The sequence below is a fragment of the Hesperophylax consimilis genome, chromosome 3 (genome assembly GCF_061612785.1).
Source record: "Hesperophylax consimilis isolate HC1 chromosome 3, BYU_Hcon_1.0, whole genome shotgun sequence".
NCBI lineage: Eukaryota > Metazoa > Arthropoda > Insecta > Trichoptera > Limnephilidae > Hesperophylax > Hesperophylax consimilis.
This window is the reverse complement of record NC_142838.1, coordinates 27,604,951-27,625,040: the sequence shown is the minus strand read 5'-3', so window position 1 is coordinate 27,625,040 and position 20,090 is coordinate 27,604,951. Positions and strand designations below refer to the sequence as shown.

At 35.2% G+C, this 20,090-nt stretch overlaps 2 protein-coding genes across 2 annotated transcripts; one reads left to right on the top strand and one right to left on the bottom strand.

Annotated features, from left to right (window-relative positions):
• The first annotated feature begins 1,168 nt into the window (after positions 1-1,168).
• Positions 1,169-8,321, top strand: Sf3b6 (splicing factor 3b subunit 6). Its single transcript, XM_089651009.1, has 3 exons — positions 1,169-1,352; positions 1,467-1,585; positions 7,098-8,321. Exons 1-3 carry the CDS (start codon positions 1,323-1,325, stop codon positions 7,330-7,332), a joined length of 384 nt encoding a protein of 127 aa, XP_089507135.1. The 5' UTR covers positions 1,169-1,322; the 3' UTR covers positions 7,333-8,321.
• Positions 8,322-8,480: 159 nt separating this feature from the next.
• Positions 8,481-11,839, bottom strand: LOC149425204 (FUN14 domain-containing protein 1A-like). The gene is made up of 4 exons (XM_089651008.1): positions 11,752-11,839; positions 11,141-11,285; positions 9,980-10,175; positions 8,481-9,058 (listed from the first exon to the last, which is right to left on the bottom strand). The coding sequence occupies exons 2-4, from the start codon at positions 11,266-11,268 to the stop codon at positions 8,978-8,980; spliced, it is 405 nt and encodes a 134-aa protein (XP_089507134.1). The 5' UTR covers positions 11,269-11,285; positions 11,752-11,839; the 3' UTR covers positions 8,481-8,977.
• Positions 11,840-20,090: the final 8,251 nt, after the last annotated feature.

Below are 20,090 nucleotides of genomic sequence, written 5' to 3'. Positions count from 1 at the left end.
TCAATGGTCTTTAGCAGTCTATAGATGGTCTATAGGTCTATAGTGAGTGGTTTGTTTATGGTCTATGGTGTATGAGTGGTATATCTATGGGTAGTGGTTTATTTGTGTCCGTTTGTGTCTATGACAGGGGCATTTAACTAAGCTTTGGCCATGAAACTCATTTGAAACCGCCACGCCCACCTCAAAATTCTTATAGAAAACGAATAATATGGCTAAAAGCTCAGATCTCATTGGTGAGAACAGAAGGATTGGTTTGATCTCTCGCTCTCTACCATAATGACTCGTGTAACAGAAAGAGATGACGGAATTATGCCGTTTGACAGTTTTCAAATCATTCAAACAAAATGACAGTGGTTTATTTATACACGCGGGTTGTCATTTGCTGCCGAAATACTATCATTTCCGTCGAAAATATTGCGTGTTAAAGTTGTTCGTGATAAAAATACAATATAAGCCAGTATAGTGTTAGCGAGTTATAAACATTATATTCAACCTACCTACGTAAGTTCAAGTTTAAAGTGAATTAACAGTTTTAGGTTATTCGTTCGGTTTTTTGAACAATGCTTGATACTTGACATATGTCTTCCTCCACAACGTATAAATGTTATTTATTATATCGATAAACTTATTCATGTTATTGATTAGTGTTATCCTGTATTATCTTATTGTTTTGGTGAAATTAAAGATTTTTAAACATATGTAACCATGAGTTCATGAGGCTGAAAAATGTCGGAATTTTTCGTCGTACTGTCGGACAATCATGTTTTGGAAATTTTCTTCAGTGTTTTTGCAAATTTCTTGTCATTTTGGGTGTCTTCTTCTCAGATTAACAAGTTTCATCTTAAGGAAATGCACTGTAAAAGTTTATTTTCTTAGTCAGATGAACCTTGCCTTTGGAAAACATTTCGACATTTTTCTGCTTCAAGGACATTTTTATTTTTATAATAGTTTTTTTGGGCTAGTGAGTGAATAGAGTAGGCTGAGAGCAATTATGTTGTCTATGGTCGTATCTTTTTTTAAATGGCCTTGAGTTTCCTCTACCTTGTCTACTGCTCTGCTCCGCACGGTAGGTACTGCTTGTATATCTGTGGTTAAGTACTGTATAATTCTGTTGGATACAAAAAGCCGGAAGATATCGATCTAGAGAGTGGTATATTTATGCGACCTATGACCATCTGTGACCAAACCAGACCCGCAATTCCAAATAAATAAAAGTTGTATCGTGTGTTCTAACAATTTATTGGGTTTTATAACTGTTCAAACGAACATTTTAAGTGTCTAAATATTCATATACCCTCTTCGTTGAATTATATTGACTAATAATGGCGATGACATTGCAGCGACGCAACAACGTAAGTTGTTCTAAAACGTCTCACAAACGTCAAGCATGCTTTTGTAATTTCTAATAATGTTCTGTATTCATGTTATTATTACGCCTTCTAAAACTTACCTTCGTTCCTTTTTAGGTGCGATTACCTCCAGAAGTTAACAGGGTTTTATACATAAGGAACCTCCCGTATAAAATAACCGGCGAAGAAATGTACGACATATTTGGCAAATACGGAGCCATACGGCAGATAAGAACGTAAGTTACATACATACAATACATCATTTAATTAGAGGTTCTTATTAAAATATTACTTGCTAGTTTCTTCAATTAATCTCCAATTGCATTGCGTGCAGTGTGTTGGTAGGTACCTCTTAATTGTACTACTTGTTTTCTTCGCAACGAGCCCTTGTGTCAATTTTATGAACCCGATTGCATATTGCAAGGAACATTTTAGATATGAGTTGCAGTAAGATGAGGGCTCGAGAGATATCCTAGCGAGTTTGTTGACAGTGTCAGATTTAGACCTAGGTATAAAACAAGCCCATTGTATGGAGACCTGACCTAAGGTCTATTCATATCTACCGGCATGTAACATCCCAGACACTTAGCGTACCAGACACATCTCAATTAGTTTCATACATTGTGGATGAAGACATTCACATCATAGCGTAACGTACCGGCACAGACGAGGGCCAGAACCGGCAGGCAATCTCGGCTAGAATATTTTGTGTCCGTATTTAATTATTTTGAATGTACTTTAAATATAATCGATCATCACAACACAGGCATGTTCCTAGCACGGTGGTCGTAAAATTCTCAATGACTAATAAACAATGCAATGAATAAAGAAAAATTTAAAAAAGGCAAACTCATCATCTGTAAAATGTATGTACGAGAATAGAAATAAACACTCTTCAGTGAAATCCCTATTGGGGTCAAATTTGAACCCAAACTTACTTTTTTAAATCATATAGTTCAGTTAGATTGTGTTACAAACGTCTCAGGTTCAACTGCATTTCACTATCTAAACCAGTGATGGGCAAAGTACGGCCCGCGGGCCAAGTCCGGCAAAATGTAAAATGTATTTTCTACGTAGATAGAATAGAATACTTAACGGTTTCTTTCTCATTGTGTTTTAAGTACGGTATTATTGCATCTAATATTAGTTTGCACACAACCTCGCGCTTTGCAGATCGGTAGCATGGCGAATGCATGGCGATGTGAAGTGCAATGCGTGTGTTGCTCGGCTAAGTTCGGGATGAATCGGGCGCTACCATTTTCGTTTCCTCTGTTGTCAAGGTCAGTGTTCAATCGTTCAATGTTCATCAGTGTAGTTCGGACAGTCACGACGCGAAGTCGCGTGCGTAGTCAGTGTCAAGTCACCTCTGCGGCTGTATGCCTGGCTTGTGTTTCTATGGTTGTGCTTTTTTGGTAGTGTTTTTGACATTTTTGATCGTTACAATGGCAAGTAAAAAACGTAAAGTTGATTCAGAATGTCGTATTTTTAAAGATGAGTGGACTTGGAAATACTTTTTTACACATATTAAGGGTAAACCTGTGTGCCTCTCAATGAAGCTGTAGCGGTATTTAAGGAATTCAACCTCTCACGACACTTCATGACAAAACATAACAACGCCACTTATGAAACTATGACCGAAGAGGAACGGAAGCAAAAAGCAGAAGCTCTACGTAAGAAACAGTCAGCAAAATATTTTTAAAAAACAAAGCTGTTCTCAAAAGCTAGCTACACATGCCAGTTACGTTGTAGCATACAATATTGCAAAAAGTAACAAAGCATTTTCTGATGGTGAATTTCTAAAAACTTGTATGATCCAAGTATGTGACATTTTGTGTCCTGACAAAACAAAGGATTTTTAGACAGTAAGTTTGTCTCGAAAAACAATTTCTTCTAGAATTGAAGTAATTGATAAGCAGTTTGTCTCAAAACAAGAGTCAAAGATAAGCGAGTTTAAATTCTGTTCTTTTGCGTTGGATGAAAGTACGGACATAATTGACACAGCTCAGTTACTGATATTTATAAGAGGTGTTGATGACAACTTTTGTGTTACTGAAGAATTAGCTTGCATGCGTTCATTAAAGGGAACGACCAAAGGATCAGACATTTTTCAAAAATTTCAAGAAACTCACGTCTTTGAAAGTACCTTTGACCAAAATTTGTAACATCACTACTCATGGAGCACCGAATATGACAGGGACGAAATCTGGTTTCGTAGGCATGTTTAAGGAATCATTTCCTGGGAACGAAGCTGTGTTTCTTCATTGTATCATACATCAAGAAGCTCTGTGTAAATCTGCTCTAGACATGAAACATGTGCTTGATGTTGTTATTAAGCTTGTTAATAGCATTCGTTCACGAGCACTCAATCATAGACAATTTCGAGAGTTTCTTGACTCATTGCAGTCTGATTATTCTGATGTACTTTACTACACTAAAGTAAGGTGGCTCAGTGCAGGACGAGTTTTCGAACGAGTTTGGGATTTAAAAGACGAAATAATCTCTTTCATGGAAGAAAAAGGAATGGACAAATGTGAACATATGAAAGATATTGTATGGCTTTCAGACTTTGCATTTTTTACAGATCTTCTCAGTCACATCAATAAATTGAACCTTAAACTCCAGGGAAGAAATCAATTAATCAATAATATTTGGGGTCATATCAGGAGTTTCAAAATGCAATTGAATCTATTTTCTAAACAACTAGTCAAGAAAGACTTTACCCATTTTCCAAGACTAAAAACTATTGCAGTTAGGGAGGACCAACTTAAGAACTATGAGAAAAGCGTGAAATATCTTTATGAAGAATTTGAACGAAGATTTCAAGACTTCAAAGTTATAGAACAGGACCTGGACATTTTTAGCATGCCATTTAATATTGATTGTGAATCAGTCGAACCAGAATTGCAGCTCGAATTGATTGAGTTGCAATGTAACACTGAATTGAAGCAACTGTTTCTCAACGTTTCCAAAATTGAGTTCTACAAGGCCCTGTCAAAATCAAGTTTCCCAAACCTGAAATCTCACGCTCAGAAGATAATTGCGATGTTTGCATCTTCCTACATCTGTGAACAGGTGTTTTCTACTATGAAGCTTCGCAAAAACAGTGTTAGAAACCGATTGACTGACCACTATTTAGCTTCACTACTGCGAATCAGCTCATCCCAGTTTTTACCAGATTATGATAAACTTTTAGAAGCTCAGCCACAGTTTCATCTGTCACATACGCTTTCATACTCTTCTAAAGAATAATCAATTTTTGTTACTTTTTTACCATTTTAGCATATAATGTAGTCAATATTATGCATGATGTAAAAATTAAAAAATAAAGTACTTATATCACTTATAAAAAATTATTTTATTAAATTTTTTTTCCGGCCCGCCTAGATAATTTTTTTATTTTATCTGGCCCTTTCCTTAAAAAGTTTGCCCATCTCTGATCTAAACTAACCGTTAACTAAGCTAAAAGTCCCCGCCATTCATGCGTCACACGGATTGGCTCTCTGAGACGCATTACAAATGTTTCCAATCTCTGATCTAAACTAACCGTTAACTAAGCTAAAAGTTCCCGCGATTCATGCGTCACACGGATTGGCTCTCTGAGACGCATTACAAATGTTTCCAATCTCTGATCTAAACTAACCGTTAACTAAGCTAAAAGTCCCCGCCATTCATGCGTCACACGGATTGGCTCTCTGAGACGCATTACAAATGTTTCCAATCTCTGATCTAAACTAACCGTTAACTAAGCTAAAAGTCCCCGCGATTCATGCGTCACACGGATTGGCTCTCTGAGACGCATTACAAATGTTTCCAATCTCTGATCTAAACTAACCGTTAACTAAGCTAAAAGTCCCCGCGATTCATGCGTCACACGGATTGGCTCTCTGAGACGCATTACAAATGTTTCCAATCTCTGATCTAAACTAACCGTTAACTAAGCTAAAAGTTCCCGCGATTCATGCGTCACACGGATTGGCTCTCTGAGACGCATTACAAAAGTTTGCCCATCTCTGATCTAAACTAACCGTTAACTAAGCTAAAAGTCCCCGCGATTCATGCGTCACACGGATTGGCTCTCTGAGACGCATTACAAATGTTTCCAATCTCTGATCTAAACTAACCGTTAACTAAGCTAAAAGTCCCCGCGATTCATGCGTCACACGGATTGGCTCTCTGAGACGCATTACAAATGTTTCCAATCTCTGATCTAAACTAACCGTTAACTAAGCTAAAAGTCCCCGCGATTCATGCGTCACACGGATTGGCTCTCTGAGACGCATTACAAAATTTTCCATTCTAGGAGGAATGGGACCCTTTCACTAATTGCATCTTAAAAAATAAACGATTTTATTGATACCGCGTACCTTCTGAAATGCTTTAAATTAACCAGAGACAATACCACGACCTGCTATGTATTCCACATGGCAGAACGGACGTGCTGGCCAAGCATAGCTTGACAGAGAGGTGCTGCTAAAATGCTTTAGGTCTCTTGACATTTTCAAGATTGGCCTTGAAGATTTGTTGTAGAAATGACCCGTTTTCATGTTTCAAATGTCAACTGTATGCAAATGTTGGGCGCGCGTTTGGCGTGTTTCCCGATTGTGCACCGGTTCCGAAGGGATCAATGGCTCTAGTTCTTCGGAGCATCTTCCATTAAAATACTGGTAGAACAAGGTCATAATTCCCACCCGAAGCCTGTGCTCTAAATATTGCAATCTGTTTGTTAAGAAAGATTTTTGTGTTTCCCCCATCCTACAACATGGGTTTTTTCAAGACCCACGTTCAAAACCTCATCTTCTCAAAAAGATCCAACACACAGCATCCCTAAAGATGACATAAGATCTGAAGGAAATTATTTTCGTCGGGGCCTCCTATGTGGAGTTAATGTTAAAAAAAATACTTATCTTTATTCATGTTAAAATTTGGTGTATTTTGGTAAAATTATGTTGTGTTATAAATAAATTATAAGATTGCATATAGCCATATTATATTTTGGACTATTTCGGTATGGGGAGGGGAAGGAAATGGGAAGAGGAAGGTACCTTGCTATTTACATATGGTCACCAAATACGGCAAAATCCATTTCAAGCAACGTTTCGATTCCGAATGGTGATGTTTCACTACATGAGAGTGTGATACTAAGAGTATGTACCACCCTGTGTGACTCTTTGTAAAAATAAAATTAATCTCAACACTTTCCCTGTCATATCCTTGTCATGATAGTTTGCTAAATGAGACTTTCAGTTTTAAAATTTTAATGTCTACTTCATCAATGTAGAAGTAACGCTGCAAATATTCCTGGGAATTTTCCCTTTAATTGCGAACATTAGTTTTATTACCAATGTATTATAAATCATTTGCAAATGCATTCAGAATTGCTTGATACAACTTGTATTGCAATAAATTCAAATCTCTCGGTGGAAACATCCAGCTACGTCACAACTTTCCAGCCAATCTCCGCTCTACCCCACTCTACGAGTGAACCTTGTTAACTATATATTTTCTAAAAACCTACACCTTCTCCCGTCGCTATTGTTATATTTTTATCTATAGAATTGAATGTTATCAAATTATTTGTTCTTCTGTCTATAGGTACTAATTTGTCTATTCTTATAAATCTTAATTTTCAATATAATCCTGATGAAGCCATTGAGACATGTTTTACAATTTATATTTTAGTGGTGTAAAATAAGTTTTTTTATTTTCATTTTATTTAAAATTAATCTATGATTGCATTATTTTTTACAGCGGAAACACTCCTGAAACAAGAGGAACTGCTTTTGTGGTCTATGAGGACATATTTGATGCTAAAACTGCGTGTGACCACCTCTCCGGCTTCAATGTATGCAATAGATACCTGGTTGTTCTTTACTATAGATCTAATAAGGCTTTCAAGGGAATGGACATTGATAAGAAACAAGAGGAACTGGACACCATAAAGAAAAAGTATGGAATTTCTTCCGAAGATCTAAAACCAAAATAATTTAACTCTCAAATAATTGTCGCTAATTAAGTAACCGTGAGTGAATAATGGATCAAACAAAAATGATGTTGAAATATCATAAATTGCTAAGAAATAGTTCCTTTATCAAGTTTTTTTAGCATTTTTAAAAATAAAATGCTACAAACGGCATATTATAATCGAGGCTAAATTTTGTAATGTGACTTCAAGGTAGTTATAAATGACATTTCATATTTCTTTAATACTTTTTTACATCAAGGTACTTGTCAGACTCGTAAATAATTTTATTTCGAACTATTTTATAATTTATTAGTTCTTAATTTTATGTAGGTACTTCTTTTAATTTCACCTTGATCAAAGTAATGCCCATCACTATATTATATTATATGTGGTAGTTTTTTCATTCCGCTAAAAAGATTTTATTTTCTCACTTCAAGGTATTATTTAGCCAATATCAAATGTTAAGAAAGATATTCAGCTTTATTCACATTTGATAGCTTCAATAATTTCTCTGATGATAACAAAACACGGCAGGCAATTTACATTATAAATGTAATTTTTGACTTCTGCTGGCTAGTATTTTTTGAAAGTTTGAGATATTAATCTACCCAAAATCACGGCCCACAGATGGCCAATACATATCTTCGTCCAAACAGTTCATACAATGCACAGCGCACATTTCCAAATAGTAAATAAATAATAGGGCAAATTAAAGTGTACGAAATCTTTTTGGACTATAATAATATATTCGGACATTTCCATTAGTGTGCAACAATTGCTTAATACTTTTCGCACTAAATGCAAACAAGTATCAAGCAACAGCCAGCAGTATGAGTCTTGTCTAGCTCATTTATCCCGCCTGTACATCAGTTACTGACCATCTCTGGGGTGCTTTATCAAAGAAAAATTTTACAAATATGTCATGTGTTCCACAAAACCATTATTGTTTTTTTGTTGTATATTTTCAATAAATTAATAATTACCAAATGTGTCAGTGTCTTTATCATATACCCGGAGTTGAAGACTCCACACGTTGAGTTATTTACGAGAAAGATGTAAAACAACAAAACATTTCCATTAACAATTTGGATTGCAGCTTCAAATCCATCAATTTAAATCTTCACGAGAGCGTGGATTACTCAGACAAGGTAGATAAATAATACAGTATGTATGTAAATCTTTTAGTTTATTATCAAACTAGGAATAAACAAACATGTAATATTCTACCCTCGAAATAATAATACAAATACAATTAATAAGGTAGTGAGGGGTTATGGTGGCTCTAACCTCCATTATCAACTAAAAAATAAATGGATTTTACCCTAGTTATATATTAAGTATTTATTTTATATTGATGAAAAAGACATACTACATATTATCAACTCTCAACATAATACCCAAAATTTCTACATACCAAGATTCTTTTGCCAAACTGAATTAACGCTTTATCCAACCTCACCCAAGTAAAAAGACTTCCATTCACAACTATATCACTACAATTATTGATAATATTATGGTAAACATGTTAACCTCTGAACTGCTTGGTCAACTTTTGCATTAGCTTTCACAAGTAAAAGCAGTCAAAAGTTTGACCGTCAATTCTGAAGTTAGAGCCCTGTTATATCGCTGATATAATTCTCTGGCAAGCAGTAGTGGTGGTAAAGCTTTATGAAGAGGCTATCCCAAACAGGACTCCTCCAGTGAAGCCGGCAGAATAGTATGTGTTGGACCTCATGAAAGTGATGACCTGCAATGTACAACTCATTTATTTATATTTCACTAGCCAACAATATCATAAATACAAGTAGACCTGCCCTAAGTGATTAAAAGCGTATTATTCCCCACTCCCCATACCGGTTCCATTGGAGCCGGCTGTGCTCGCGTATGGCCTCAAGTGAATTTAGAAAACGTGACGTCATCATTCTTGTGCGAACTATGGTCGAGGCATCATCGGTTCATTTTACGAAATAACACGGCAAAATGGTGGCTTGTGGTATGAAAACTTGTAAAAATAGATGTGAAAAAGAGAATAAACCCAATTGTCGTATTACATTCCATATATAAGCATTATTTTACTTTATTTTAAGCATATTCACATCGTATAATATGGATCAGTTGTAGAAACATATACTATCACATCGAGATACGTCTGGACGCGAAACACAAAGCTGGTTGGTTGCTGGGAAGTAAATTATGAACATTTATAAAAGTGTCTTAACTAAATACGTAAACGAAATATTCGACTCTGAAAATAGAAGAAATTTATTTTGCCGAATTTGGACTTCGCAAATTTGTTCATAACGTGGCGAGTAATTTGCGCTCCCATGTAAAAATGTCTATTCATACAAAAGCAGATTTTACTTTTAAGAACTAAATGGTGATATTATAATTCGAGATGCCTATTTACTGTCAGATTGATTTATTGACGAATCACAGTCAGCTTTCCTCTCTGCGTCCCGCAACTCTTGTTTTAACCCCTTGTCCTTAACTTCTGGTCTATTAATATTCATATGTCTGTGGTTGTGAAAAATAAATTGATAATTTTGTATGAACCATGGCAGCATAAACCAATTCACATTTTTAACACAATCAGAAGATTGAGGGTGTGCCTTCTTAGAAGTGCTTATACAGAACAAACAAAAATTATTTATTTAAAAAAGTTGCAAACCTTATCGAGCCACGCAGACGTCTTTTTGTCAGTTTCGGATGTCATCTTCTCACCAATGTTGTCGACGTTATTGTGTATCTTGTCCCAGTTTATGTTGACGTATCCCGCCTGGCTGGCCAGGTGCAGCAGGATGATGCCGCTGCCCAGCCCCATGGCTGCCAGCTTGCCCACCTTCATGCCCATGTAACCTGTCACCCTGCAGTCAAACAAAAGTATTCGTGTAACACCTTCTGAATTGTGTAAAGGGGGGAGCTCTTAACCCCGTCAGATGTGACAGTAAAAGTTGAGAGGGTGTGTTATTTTGATTTGTCAAAACTTTTGGGTTGACGACTTATGGAGTAATCTCCCTCCCCTCCCCACTCCCTTCAGTATCACAACATACCCAATTAGGGATGCCGTAACACCACTGGCTCTGGTGTTATGGAGGCCCTGAGGAAAATAATTTCTGTCAGGGCCTGTCTTCTTTAGGGAAGTTTAGATAAGTGTAAGAAGTGAACAGGTCTTGAAGAGACCCATGTTATAGGAGAGAGGAAACACAGAGGCCGGCAAATCATTCCACAGCCGAGCTGTTGAACTCAAGAATGAATTATCGAAATAACCCAATCTTATTGGACAAATGTCAACTGGGTACAAATGTTTGGCGCGTTTCCCGACTATGCACCGATGCCGAAGGGATCAATGACACTAGTTTCTCGAAGAAGCTTCCATAGAAATACCAGTAGAAAAGCAACAGCTTTCCCACCTGACGCCTGTGCTTTAAAGATTGTAAATTTGTCAAGGTAGGGGAATCTATCAAACGGACTGCCCGTTTCTGCAGTCAAGGTTTTTTCAATTATTTTGGGGCTCCAGATCAGAAGTGGCTGCCAAATTCAACACACTTGCGATTTGTACTGGGTCTTCAAGACTTAGATGGAACTATGTTACATATGTATAAACCTTACAATTGTATAATTATCACTAAAACAGTGCCTTGTAGTGCCAGTTGTAACCTTTGGCCTGGTCCATGTTACGCGGAACAGTGAATAAATTTGGCTAAAATAGTATTGTAGAACATCAATTCAAGACATGCAATTTCTGACAATAGAGAAAAGACTATAAACGGATCTCTAGAAGTCCTGTTTTGCAGTCAATACTTAACTTATTTATTAATAAATAAATTACCATCCAGATAGAGTTCCCACAACCAGTTGCTTCGAAGATGATGATTTGCTGATATCGCCTAGGGCTTTCTCAATCGCCTTCTTGGAATTTTGAACAATTCCATCGATATCTTTATTCGAGTCACTCATTCTCGAAGCAGTAAAACCTGTAAAATATTTAACAAGAACACATTATTTTCAAATTGTGTAATAAAAATCAATAGTAGAATGTGATTCTGTAAAAATACTACGATTCAATAGAACAGGCAAGAAACGCTCTTATAAGTTGTGATCAAATTAAAACGTAGTTATGGTTTTTTTGTTATTTCATCAGTTACTATGGTGGAATTTCACAATAGATTGCTCCAATTGTCGTAAGAACCTTAAACAATAATAGAAATAAATATTTTGATGAGCAATGTTTTTACCTGTACTGTGAAGATAGGATTGTTAGTAAAACTAAAATAAACTTTTGAAATAATGTATGATGAAATTGCGTATTTTTTTATGATTCACTAAAAAATAGATTATTCCAAACAGAAAATCCAAAGTATTGTGTAATGATTTCGAGTTCGGGTCATAATAACACCTAAACCGTAAATAGAGTAATAATGAATAACAATATTATAATACCTTTCTTTTATGAATATAAACAAACGATTGCGAATTTGACAGCTCCCAAGGACTACAAAAACAAAAGAAAAAGCCAACGCCATAGACAACAAGACAAAACGAGATGGAAATTTGAGTATTCATCTTTGACCTCAGCGGGGGTAAAATTGAAAAACAGAATTTGTGCGAATACCGCACAAGAGTTCCAATTGGCTGGGTTGGGGGGGGGGAGGGGTGTAAAATAAAAACCGTTATGATTAAGAACGATCGTAACTAAGAATAGTTATTTTTAAGAATATGACATATTCACCAAAATTTGTCAGTGTGGTACCAACTACCGATATGCCAAACAATACCAAGCCAACTGTCACCGACATGCGTCCGACCATGTCCGACTAAAGCCCTTTCCTCAAAATGTGTACTTCAGTCATTTTTTTTTCTTTCCTTTATTCGTAAAATATATTTGTATACAGTTTTTTACATGCTTTTCGACTACCACACTAGACACATGTCCGTATTATGGTAGTGGAACTTTGTATATAATTATATAAATGTAATACATGTTCATTTGTTAATACATAATTTTGTTAAATGCAATGTATTTGTAAAATAGGTAATACTTTAACTGATTTTCTAGTTAAGTAGATTTCACAAGAATAAACCAACCGTATTGCAAACTGTTGATTTTAATGAGATAAAATAAATATAAATTTAAATGGACAAATAAACAAATGACTTTACTTGTCGATATAATGAAAAAAAAACACATAAATTAATGAATTATTTTAAACAGAATTTAAATGAAAAAATAATAATAAAGCAAATGAATTTAATTTAGTGATGTCAGGAATTCTTTAAAATAGTTCCTTCCCCTCATAAATTACCAATTCTGAATATACAAAAAAAAAAAAAAAAAAACAACTTCAAACTCGATTTACTCGATAACGAAAGCTCAAATAAAAATAAAAATATACTACAAAATCGCCTCCAAATGTGATGTAGATTCTCCAGTTTCCCGCTTGTACTACGAGTTTCCGGACACCGTGTATAATATTAGGTAGGTACATGATCACATACAGGAAAGGAGTTGAAGTAGGTGAGTCATAATAATAAAAATAAAGTAGGACAACAAATAAAAATAATAGATAATGTTAGGGATAATAGAAATAAAAATAAGAATAATCGCATCAGCGTAATATAAAGTTTTTGTTGAAAATTAATTTAGAGATAAAATTTTTAGAGATAAAACAGTTTTAAGATGTAAGGCATTCTTTATAATATTTCCTTCCCTGAGCAAATAACCAGTTCTGTACACCAATGGCATAAAGACATAAAGATCATCAGTAGGATCCGGAATCGCGGTGGCTTTTTGAAGAATTCCAGGGACGCTAATTATTAAAGTCGAAACAATTAAATTATCGTTATTCAACGGGTTAAATTCGTTTTAAACATACTGTCTTTTTGCAGCTGCATGTAGTATACATACTAGAGGCTTGGTCTGAACAAATTCTCAATTTTACATTATTTTTTAAAGAAATTAATTTTCATACGGGGAATATTATTATTTATTGGATAATTTGTATAGCGCCGCTTTTGTGAGAGGGGCGCTTTACAGTTGATGCAAGTATTACAGAAAATATAAATATTACAAAAATAGAGTGAAGTTAAGTTAAGTAAAATGAAGTATAGGAACAGGTGACACGAAAATAGACGATGGAGACTCTGCAGCAAGAATCCTAGGTGGTGAAGAAACTGAAACATTCCACTTGAAGTGAAATAACACAGAAGTGCGCTATATAAATGTCATGTTATTATTCTTATTCCTTTTCCCTTCCCTTCTCGCCCTGCTTGTACTTATCATATAACACTAATCGCGCGCAACACTAAAATTTAACAAAGTTTCATCACAATAGGATGAATGATATAGAAAAAAGAGAATTTTGATCAAAATTTCATAACGCAGAGCTCGCCATTATTTACAGAAACCTTTCCTAGCATCCACACAACTGGCCAAAGTTTCATTGCTATAGGAAGAATGGTATAGGAAAAAAAATTATACACACTTAATAACGCCAGAGCTGACTTTTATGTATAGAAACCTTCCCAGGCGTGTGCACAACAACTCGCCAAAATTTTATCGCAATCAGATGAATAGTATACGAAATAAGGGAATTTTATACAAATTTCAAAACACCAGAGCTCACCATTATATATAGAAACCTTCTCTTGCATCTTCTCACCAAAGTTTCTTTGCAATCGGATAGGAAACAATGGATTTTATGCACAAATTTTATGTTGCCAGAACTCACTTTTAGGTACATAGAAACCTTTCCAGGTGTGTGAACAACAAATTGCCAAAGTTCAGACATCCAAACATACATTGATTTTTATATATATTGAAAATATGAAATCAAGGTTAAAATTAAATTTAAACAATATTAATAAAAGACAATACAGTTTCCTTGTTGGTATCACTATGTAAGCCAGTACTGTGATTCAACTACGGTATACAAAATTTGAGTTTATGTGGAAAGGTTTATATCAATCACACTAAAATAATATTATGTGACGTACTGCTCTTTGTCCTTTTTGTGGTAAAGATGACTTTACTTGACTTGTTAACTGAAGCTCGGCCCAGGAAATATGAAATCCGATACTTTTGTTTATCGTACCACGTTGGCAATCGATAATAATAATTTCGTCTTTTTCTATTCAATGAAAAAAATATGAGAAAGAAAAGAGACAGTAGGTAATGGTAAATCGGTATGTCTTACTTTAAAACAAATATTTTTAAACGACAAGCCGATAGGAAATATTTCATTTTTTAGAAGTTAGTTACGAATTAGTATTCATCAATCATCACCATGGCCGCGTTTATAGTACCTTCAATTAATCTAATAAATAAGTGGATAAAACCCCATCCTGAGCTAAAATTTGATCGTGGGGTGATTTATTGTGACGTGTGTGATATTTCTTTAAAAAAATTAAAAAAATATACAGTAACTAAGCACGTTTCAAGCAGAAATCATTTGATAATGAAGACAAATGATAAGTGTAAAACAGATTTCTATTTTGATTTAGCTATGTTTTTAATATGTTCTAATATTCCATGGACAAAACTAGACAATTTTAATTTCCGTCTTTTTTTTCGAAATATTTATGTTGTAAATGTTCGACTATGGATCTTCCGAGTGAATCTACTCTCCGAAAAGTGTATTTAAATAAAGTGTTTTGTAGTGAAATTAACGATATCAGAAAAAAATTAGGACATTTATATATATGGGCGACAGTTGATGAAACGACCGATAATTTTGGACGCAATATAGCTAATCTGGTCGTAAAACCACTAGGAGACATTGTAACGCGATCATATTTGATTGCTAGCAAGGTTCCCCACCTTCCTCTTTCACTTCCCCACTTACCTTCAGCCTCACAACATCCCCCAATCGGGGATGCCATAGTCTCACTGGCTCCAGACGGGAGCAGTTGGGACTCTTGTGAGGTATTCACTATAAAAATAAAAAAAGGTTTTACCAAAAACCAATGCCGAAACCATAAAGAATTTTGTAAAAAACAGTTAAATTTTTTTGTGGCAGGAATCTGCAGTTAATAACTTCGAAAAACTTTTAATTTTAACAACAGACTCTGCCCCTTATATGCTAAAAGCCGGACGCGAACTTAAAGATGTGTTTCCCAATATGATACACTTTACCTGTTTGGCTCATTCACTAAATCTAGTTGCTTCAACTGTGCGGGATAAATATAAGAAAGTGGATGATCTTATTTCCTGTGTTAAAAAAATATTTTTGAAAGCACCAACAAGAGTAGACATATTTAAAACCATGATTCCAGATATTGCACTACCACCAGAGCCGATATTAACGCGTTGGGGAACTTGGCTCAAAGCTGCTGTTTACTATGGTCAATATTTCGAAAAAATAAAAAGTGTCGTTTCAATTTTAAATGAAAAGGACGCTGTGGCAATAGCGAAAGCTAAATTATTGTTTGAAGATGCGAGTATTAAGGGTGACCTAATTTTTATAATGGAATATTTCGGAACAATTCCAAATGCTATTAAAAAACTCGAGGATCCTAAGCTTACTATCGTCGAATCGTTCGAAATTATAGATGAAATAAGGACTCTTTTATCGTGGAGCAATGAAGAGTGGGCAGAAAAAAGATTCGATGCCATATTAAATAGAAACCCTGGCTACGATAAATTACGGAGCATTAGTGAAAATTTAAATGTTACCATCGATTCAACACAACTCTATAAATTTGCTCCGCTGACATCTGTCGATGTTGAACGATCATTTTCTATATATAAGTGGATTTTTGAAAATAGGTATAATTTATCACCAGAAAATATGGAACGGATTCTTATACTGTATTGTAAAAATAATGTTGACGTCAAAATGAATTGATCCTGCATCATGTACAATGTACATTCTGTTCGAATTCACAACAGGTAAGCATTAAATAAAGATATTATTAATAAGAGGTGTGAAAGTTATTTCTAATAGGCTTCTCCGAGAAAACTTTTCAATGTTGACAACATACTTGACTCCTGGCATATTAAAACTGGAAAGCGGTCTATAAATAAGTTTTTCATAAGTAGGTAATTATTTTCCCTTGAGTACAGCACTGGTAAAGCCACCTCGATTCCGGATCCTAATCATCAGTTTTCGATGTCTTAATATCAATACTCAGTAAGTTGAATATTTTAGGCGCTATATAAGAGAACTGTCGCTGGGCGAAGGCTGTTTTTGTTGGAGGAATTTTACATGATTGGTGTGATGAATAGCGGGTGCAAATATTTTGTTGAGTTTTGAGTATTAAATCATTTCTCCTTATGTGTATGAGAATTGTCTTAACGTATAATTGTCTAATATCTAGGATTGCGAATTTTTTTAAAAGTGGGTCTGATGGGTGAGATGGTGACATTTTACTATAATCCTTAGTAGCAGCTTTTGAATTAAGATCATGGATAAATAATTGAAGCTGCACAGCCTCCCCATCCCACGATACCGTATGTAAATATTTATTGGAAAAGTGAAAAATATATGCATCTCATTGTTTGAAGGTTCAGGATTGATCTGAGAGAAAGAAATATATAGCACAATTTGCGGAGTCTTTTTGTTGTGAAATTGACCTCCTCCAAAATGATCCTCCCAACGCAGTTGATCATCTATAACGATCCCTAGATATTTAATTTGGTCGGATTTTTTTAGGTTGGTACATGAGCAATTATTGAGGGGAGGCGTAGGGGTAATATGGTTCTGTGGGCATGAATGATAAGATTAGGACAATTTTGAGGAGGAGTGACTTTGCGTATGGAGAAAAGTAATAAATATAATAATAAATAATTAATTTGCTGGTTTTATGTCACGCGTAATAAAATGCTAATTGGGACATGATTGGGACGATTCGCCATGTTTGGCGCGATATCGAGATATGTCAACATTTTTCCGCTTTAAATTCGAGATGTTATTGCAGCTAAAATTGAATAAATCAAAGTTAGTCAAATCAGGGAAGTATATCTCCGGTCTGACCTTGTAACCCCGATAAGGCGTGACGTCACCAACCCGTTGTCTTATAGACAAAACTGTTCTGGCTGAAAGCTCAGATCTAATTGGCTCAGAGCAAAAATTGTAGTTTGATCTCTGTTGTGTTCCCACAAACAGTTCTCCAACTCGCCATGGAAGGAGATCTTAAAGAATAAGTTCTTTATATTAAATCATGGATTTTTTTTATTTTTTATTTATTTTTTTTTTATTTTTTTTTTTTTTTATATAGAAAGACAATCATTCCCAGGTTACGAATAACCCAACAATGTTTGAAAATTTCCTACTACCACCACAGAAAGCCGAAAATGTTGCTTGTGTTGTGATGGAGGACTTAGCCAGCCGAGGAATCGAACACGCGACGCTCGGGTGAGACCCAAGCGCTATGCCCACTCAACCACTGACCGGTCGAGGAGATTAAATCAATACTTCGCGTATTACAAGAGTGACTTCTCTAGGAGCTGGCTAAATGAGATCTGCAAACACCATGTTTGTCTGGAAGCAGCCTAACTAGCCCTAGGGACTGCTGACTACTAGCTGCCATCTTGTGGACTTCCAAGCAAACTTTTTTCACTGCCCTCTATGAATGCGTCTGTGAAGCTCTTAGCTAACTCACTTCCCAATATGATCTATGACTTTATATTGTTTATTTATTTATATACCCAACAATCTCTCGCTTTATACCATAGCGACTTGTGTATCAGAAAGAGAGGCTATGAAAGAGAAGACATTTCCATGACGCCATTTCGAAGGTTGATACGTCGTAAGCGTAAATATTTGGATTTTTCTTTTACCCATCTAAAAATAATGTTGCGTGGTAGAATTCTTCAAGGTAATAAATTAATGCCGTGTTGTGTTAAAGGCTGCTCAGACAGATATTATATTCGACCAATTCGATGATCCGGCGATAGCAAGAAGTGCGTTTGTTTGTGTGTGTCATTCCGCGATTAAAAGCATACATACGGTACTATTGGAATTAAAAAAGAATGCGTTGCCAACGCTTAATCTTCTAATCATCGGAAAATATACCAATCTATATTATTTGACCGGTCAGTGGTTGAGTGGGCATGCGCTTGGGTCTCACCCGAGCGTCGCGTGTTCGATTCCTCAGCTGGCTAAGTCCTCCATCACAACACAAGCAACACTTTTGGCTTTCTGTGGTGGTAGTAGGAGATTTTCAAACATTGTTGGGTTATTCGTAACCCGGGAATGTTTGTCTTTCTTTAAAAAAAAAAAAAAAATATCCACCAATTGAAAAAATGACCCGCTCCCGTTGTTGAATACAGGTGCTAATCTCTCGTTCTTTGTTACAATGTTCCTGATTCCTGAATATACTTTATTGGCTAATAGTGTAATTTCTTTTCCTTTTTAGACCTATCTGTATTCCGACGGGATCCTATACCACGTATTAGAATACTAAAATTTTTAAACAAGGCCACGATTACATCAAACAAGGTTATTTAAACCTCTCCAGAATTGCATCATTTAAGTACCTAATTCAGATTTAACCAGCATTTTCCATGGTGTTTGCTGACGACAAAGCCGTGGAAATTATATCAAACCATTGCAGGAGATTTTAAATAACTTCTAGTGTTGTGGCAATAATATTTAACATTTAAATTTGTTATTCTTTAAATAATATATAAAAGATAATATAAGATGTCGCAAGTCACCTACAGTACGCTTCAACAGTGTGGAATCCTCATTTTAAGGTATATTCTGAAGGGATACATTTAATTTATATTACAGTGAAACTCGCTTAAGAAGTTTTGTTTTCGGTTTCTACAAATTCTGCAAAAAACTCAAATTTCTCATTTTTCTTAATTTTTTTTTTATTAATTTTATCCATGAAATTTAATAACTATGTGTACAATACTAGAATAGGGTAATCATTGGTCTCAAATTTTATCTTTTAGGTAAGAGGAAGGGCATTTTGAGCTACATTGGTCCGACCTCGACGGCAGCCTTTTCTCCCAGGAAACAGAAGGCGCACTTGGAGATGTTGGGGACCAGGTTGCAGCTGCGATATGTCAAAGGAAACAATTATAATTCTTTAAACGAACGTATCGCAATGAAAACTCGCTACACAGCTTACAACTTAGAAGATTCTTTTTCAAATTTAAATTACATTCTCTCTAGGTTCATTTTTTACAAGAGGAAAAAAGTTTTAAATTTGTTTCAATATATCTTAACAATGGAATTCCACCATGAATTGTATCAGAATAGAAATGTTAAATGCATATTCTTTACTTCTATTTTATAATATCCTTAGTTGTTTTACAAGCTATATTTCTTTTCAAGCTTTTATTACTTACGCGATTTGTATTTCTTATATTATGATTTATGTCTTATGATTTAAATTATACCATGTAAAAGTCAAAAGGTGTTACTATTGTTGTTCGTCTAATCAGGGCCAGCCCTGAGCCAAAAGGCGCGTGGCGCAAGAATTATTTTAGCGCTCCGTGTCAAAACCAATAGATGCCTAGGCCCTAGGTAGTAGATAGGTGATCACTGTAATCAATTACATTTGTTTGTTTGCGTAGCGCGGTTTTTAAGAAAGATAATCTTAAGGGTGGTGTGTTAGTTTAGGTATTATCAACCTTGGAAATTCTCGGAGCGGACTGCTCCAATTGTGCCCGCATAGGGCCGGCCCTGCTTCCAATTCTTTTTTTATTACTTACTCAACATCATAGTGAATAACTTTCAACACCTTATTTAAAATGTATTTTGTGTTCATATTCTTGTATTTTTGTGCAGGATCAAATTAAATCCAACTAAGTTGTCACAGTAAGACAA

Coding starts and splice junctions, on each gene's coding strand:
- Sf3b6 (XM_089651009.1), top strand. CDS start 1,323: ATGGCGATGACATTGCAGCGACGCAACAAC. Junction 1,353..1,466: donor CATTGCAGCGACGCAACAAC/GTAAGTTGTTCT, acceptor GTTCCTTTTTAG/GTGCGATTACCTCCAGAAGT. Junction 1,586..7,097: donor GCCATACGGCAGATAAGAAC/GTAAGTTACATA, acceptor TATTTTTTACAG/CGGAAACACTCCTGAAACAA.
- LOC149425204 (XM_089651008.1), bottom strand. CDS start 11,268: ATGAGTGACTCGAATAAAGATATCGATGGAATTGTTCAAAATTCCAAG. Junction 10,176..11,140: donor GTGGGAACTCTATCTGGATG/GTAATTTATTTA, acceptor GTTTGACTGCAG/GGTGACAGGTTACATGGGCA. Junction 9,059..9,979: donor CGTCTGCGTGGCTCGATAAG/GTTTGCAACTTT, acceptor TGTACATTGCAG/GTCATCACTTTCATGAGGTC.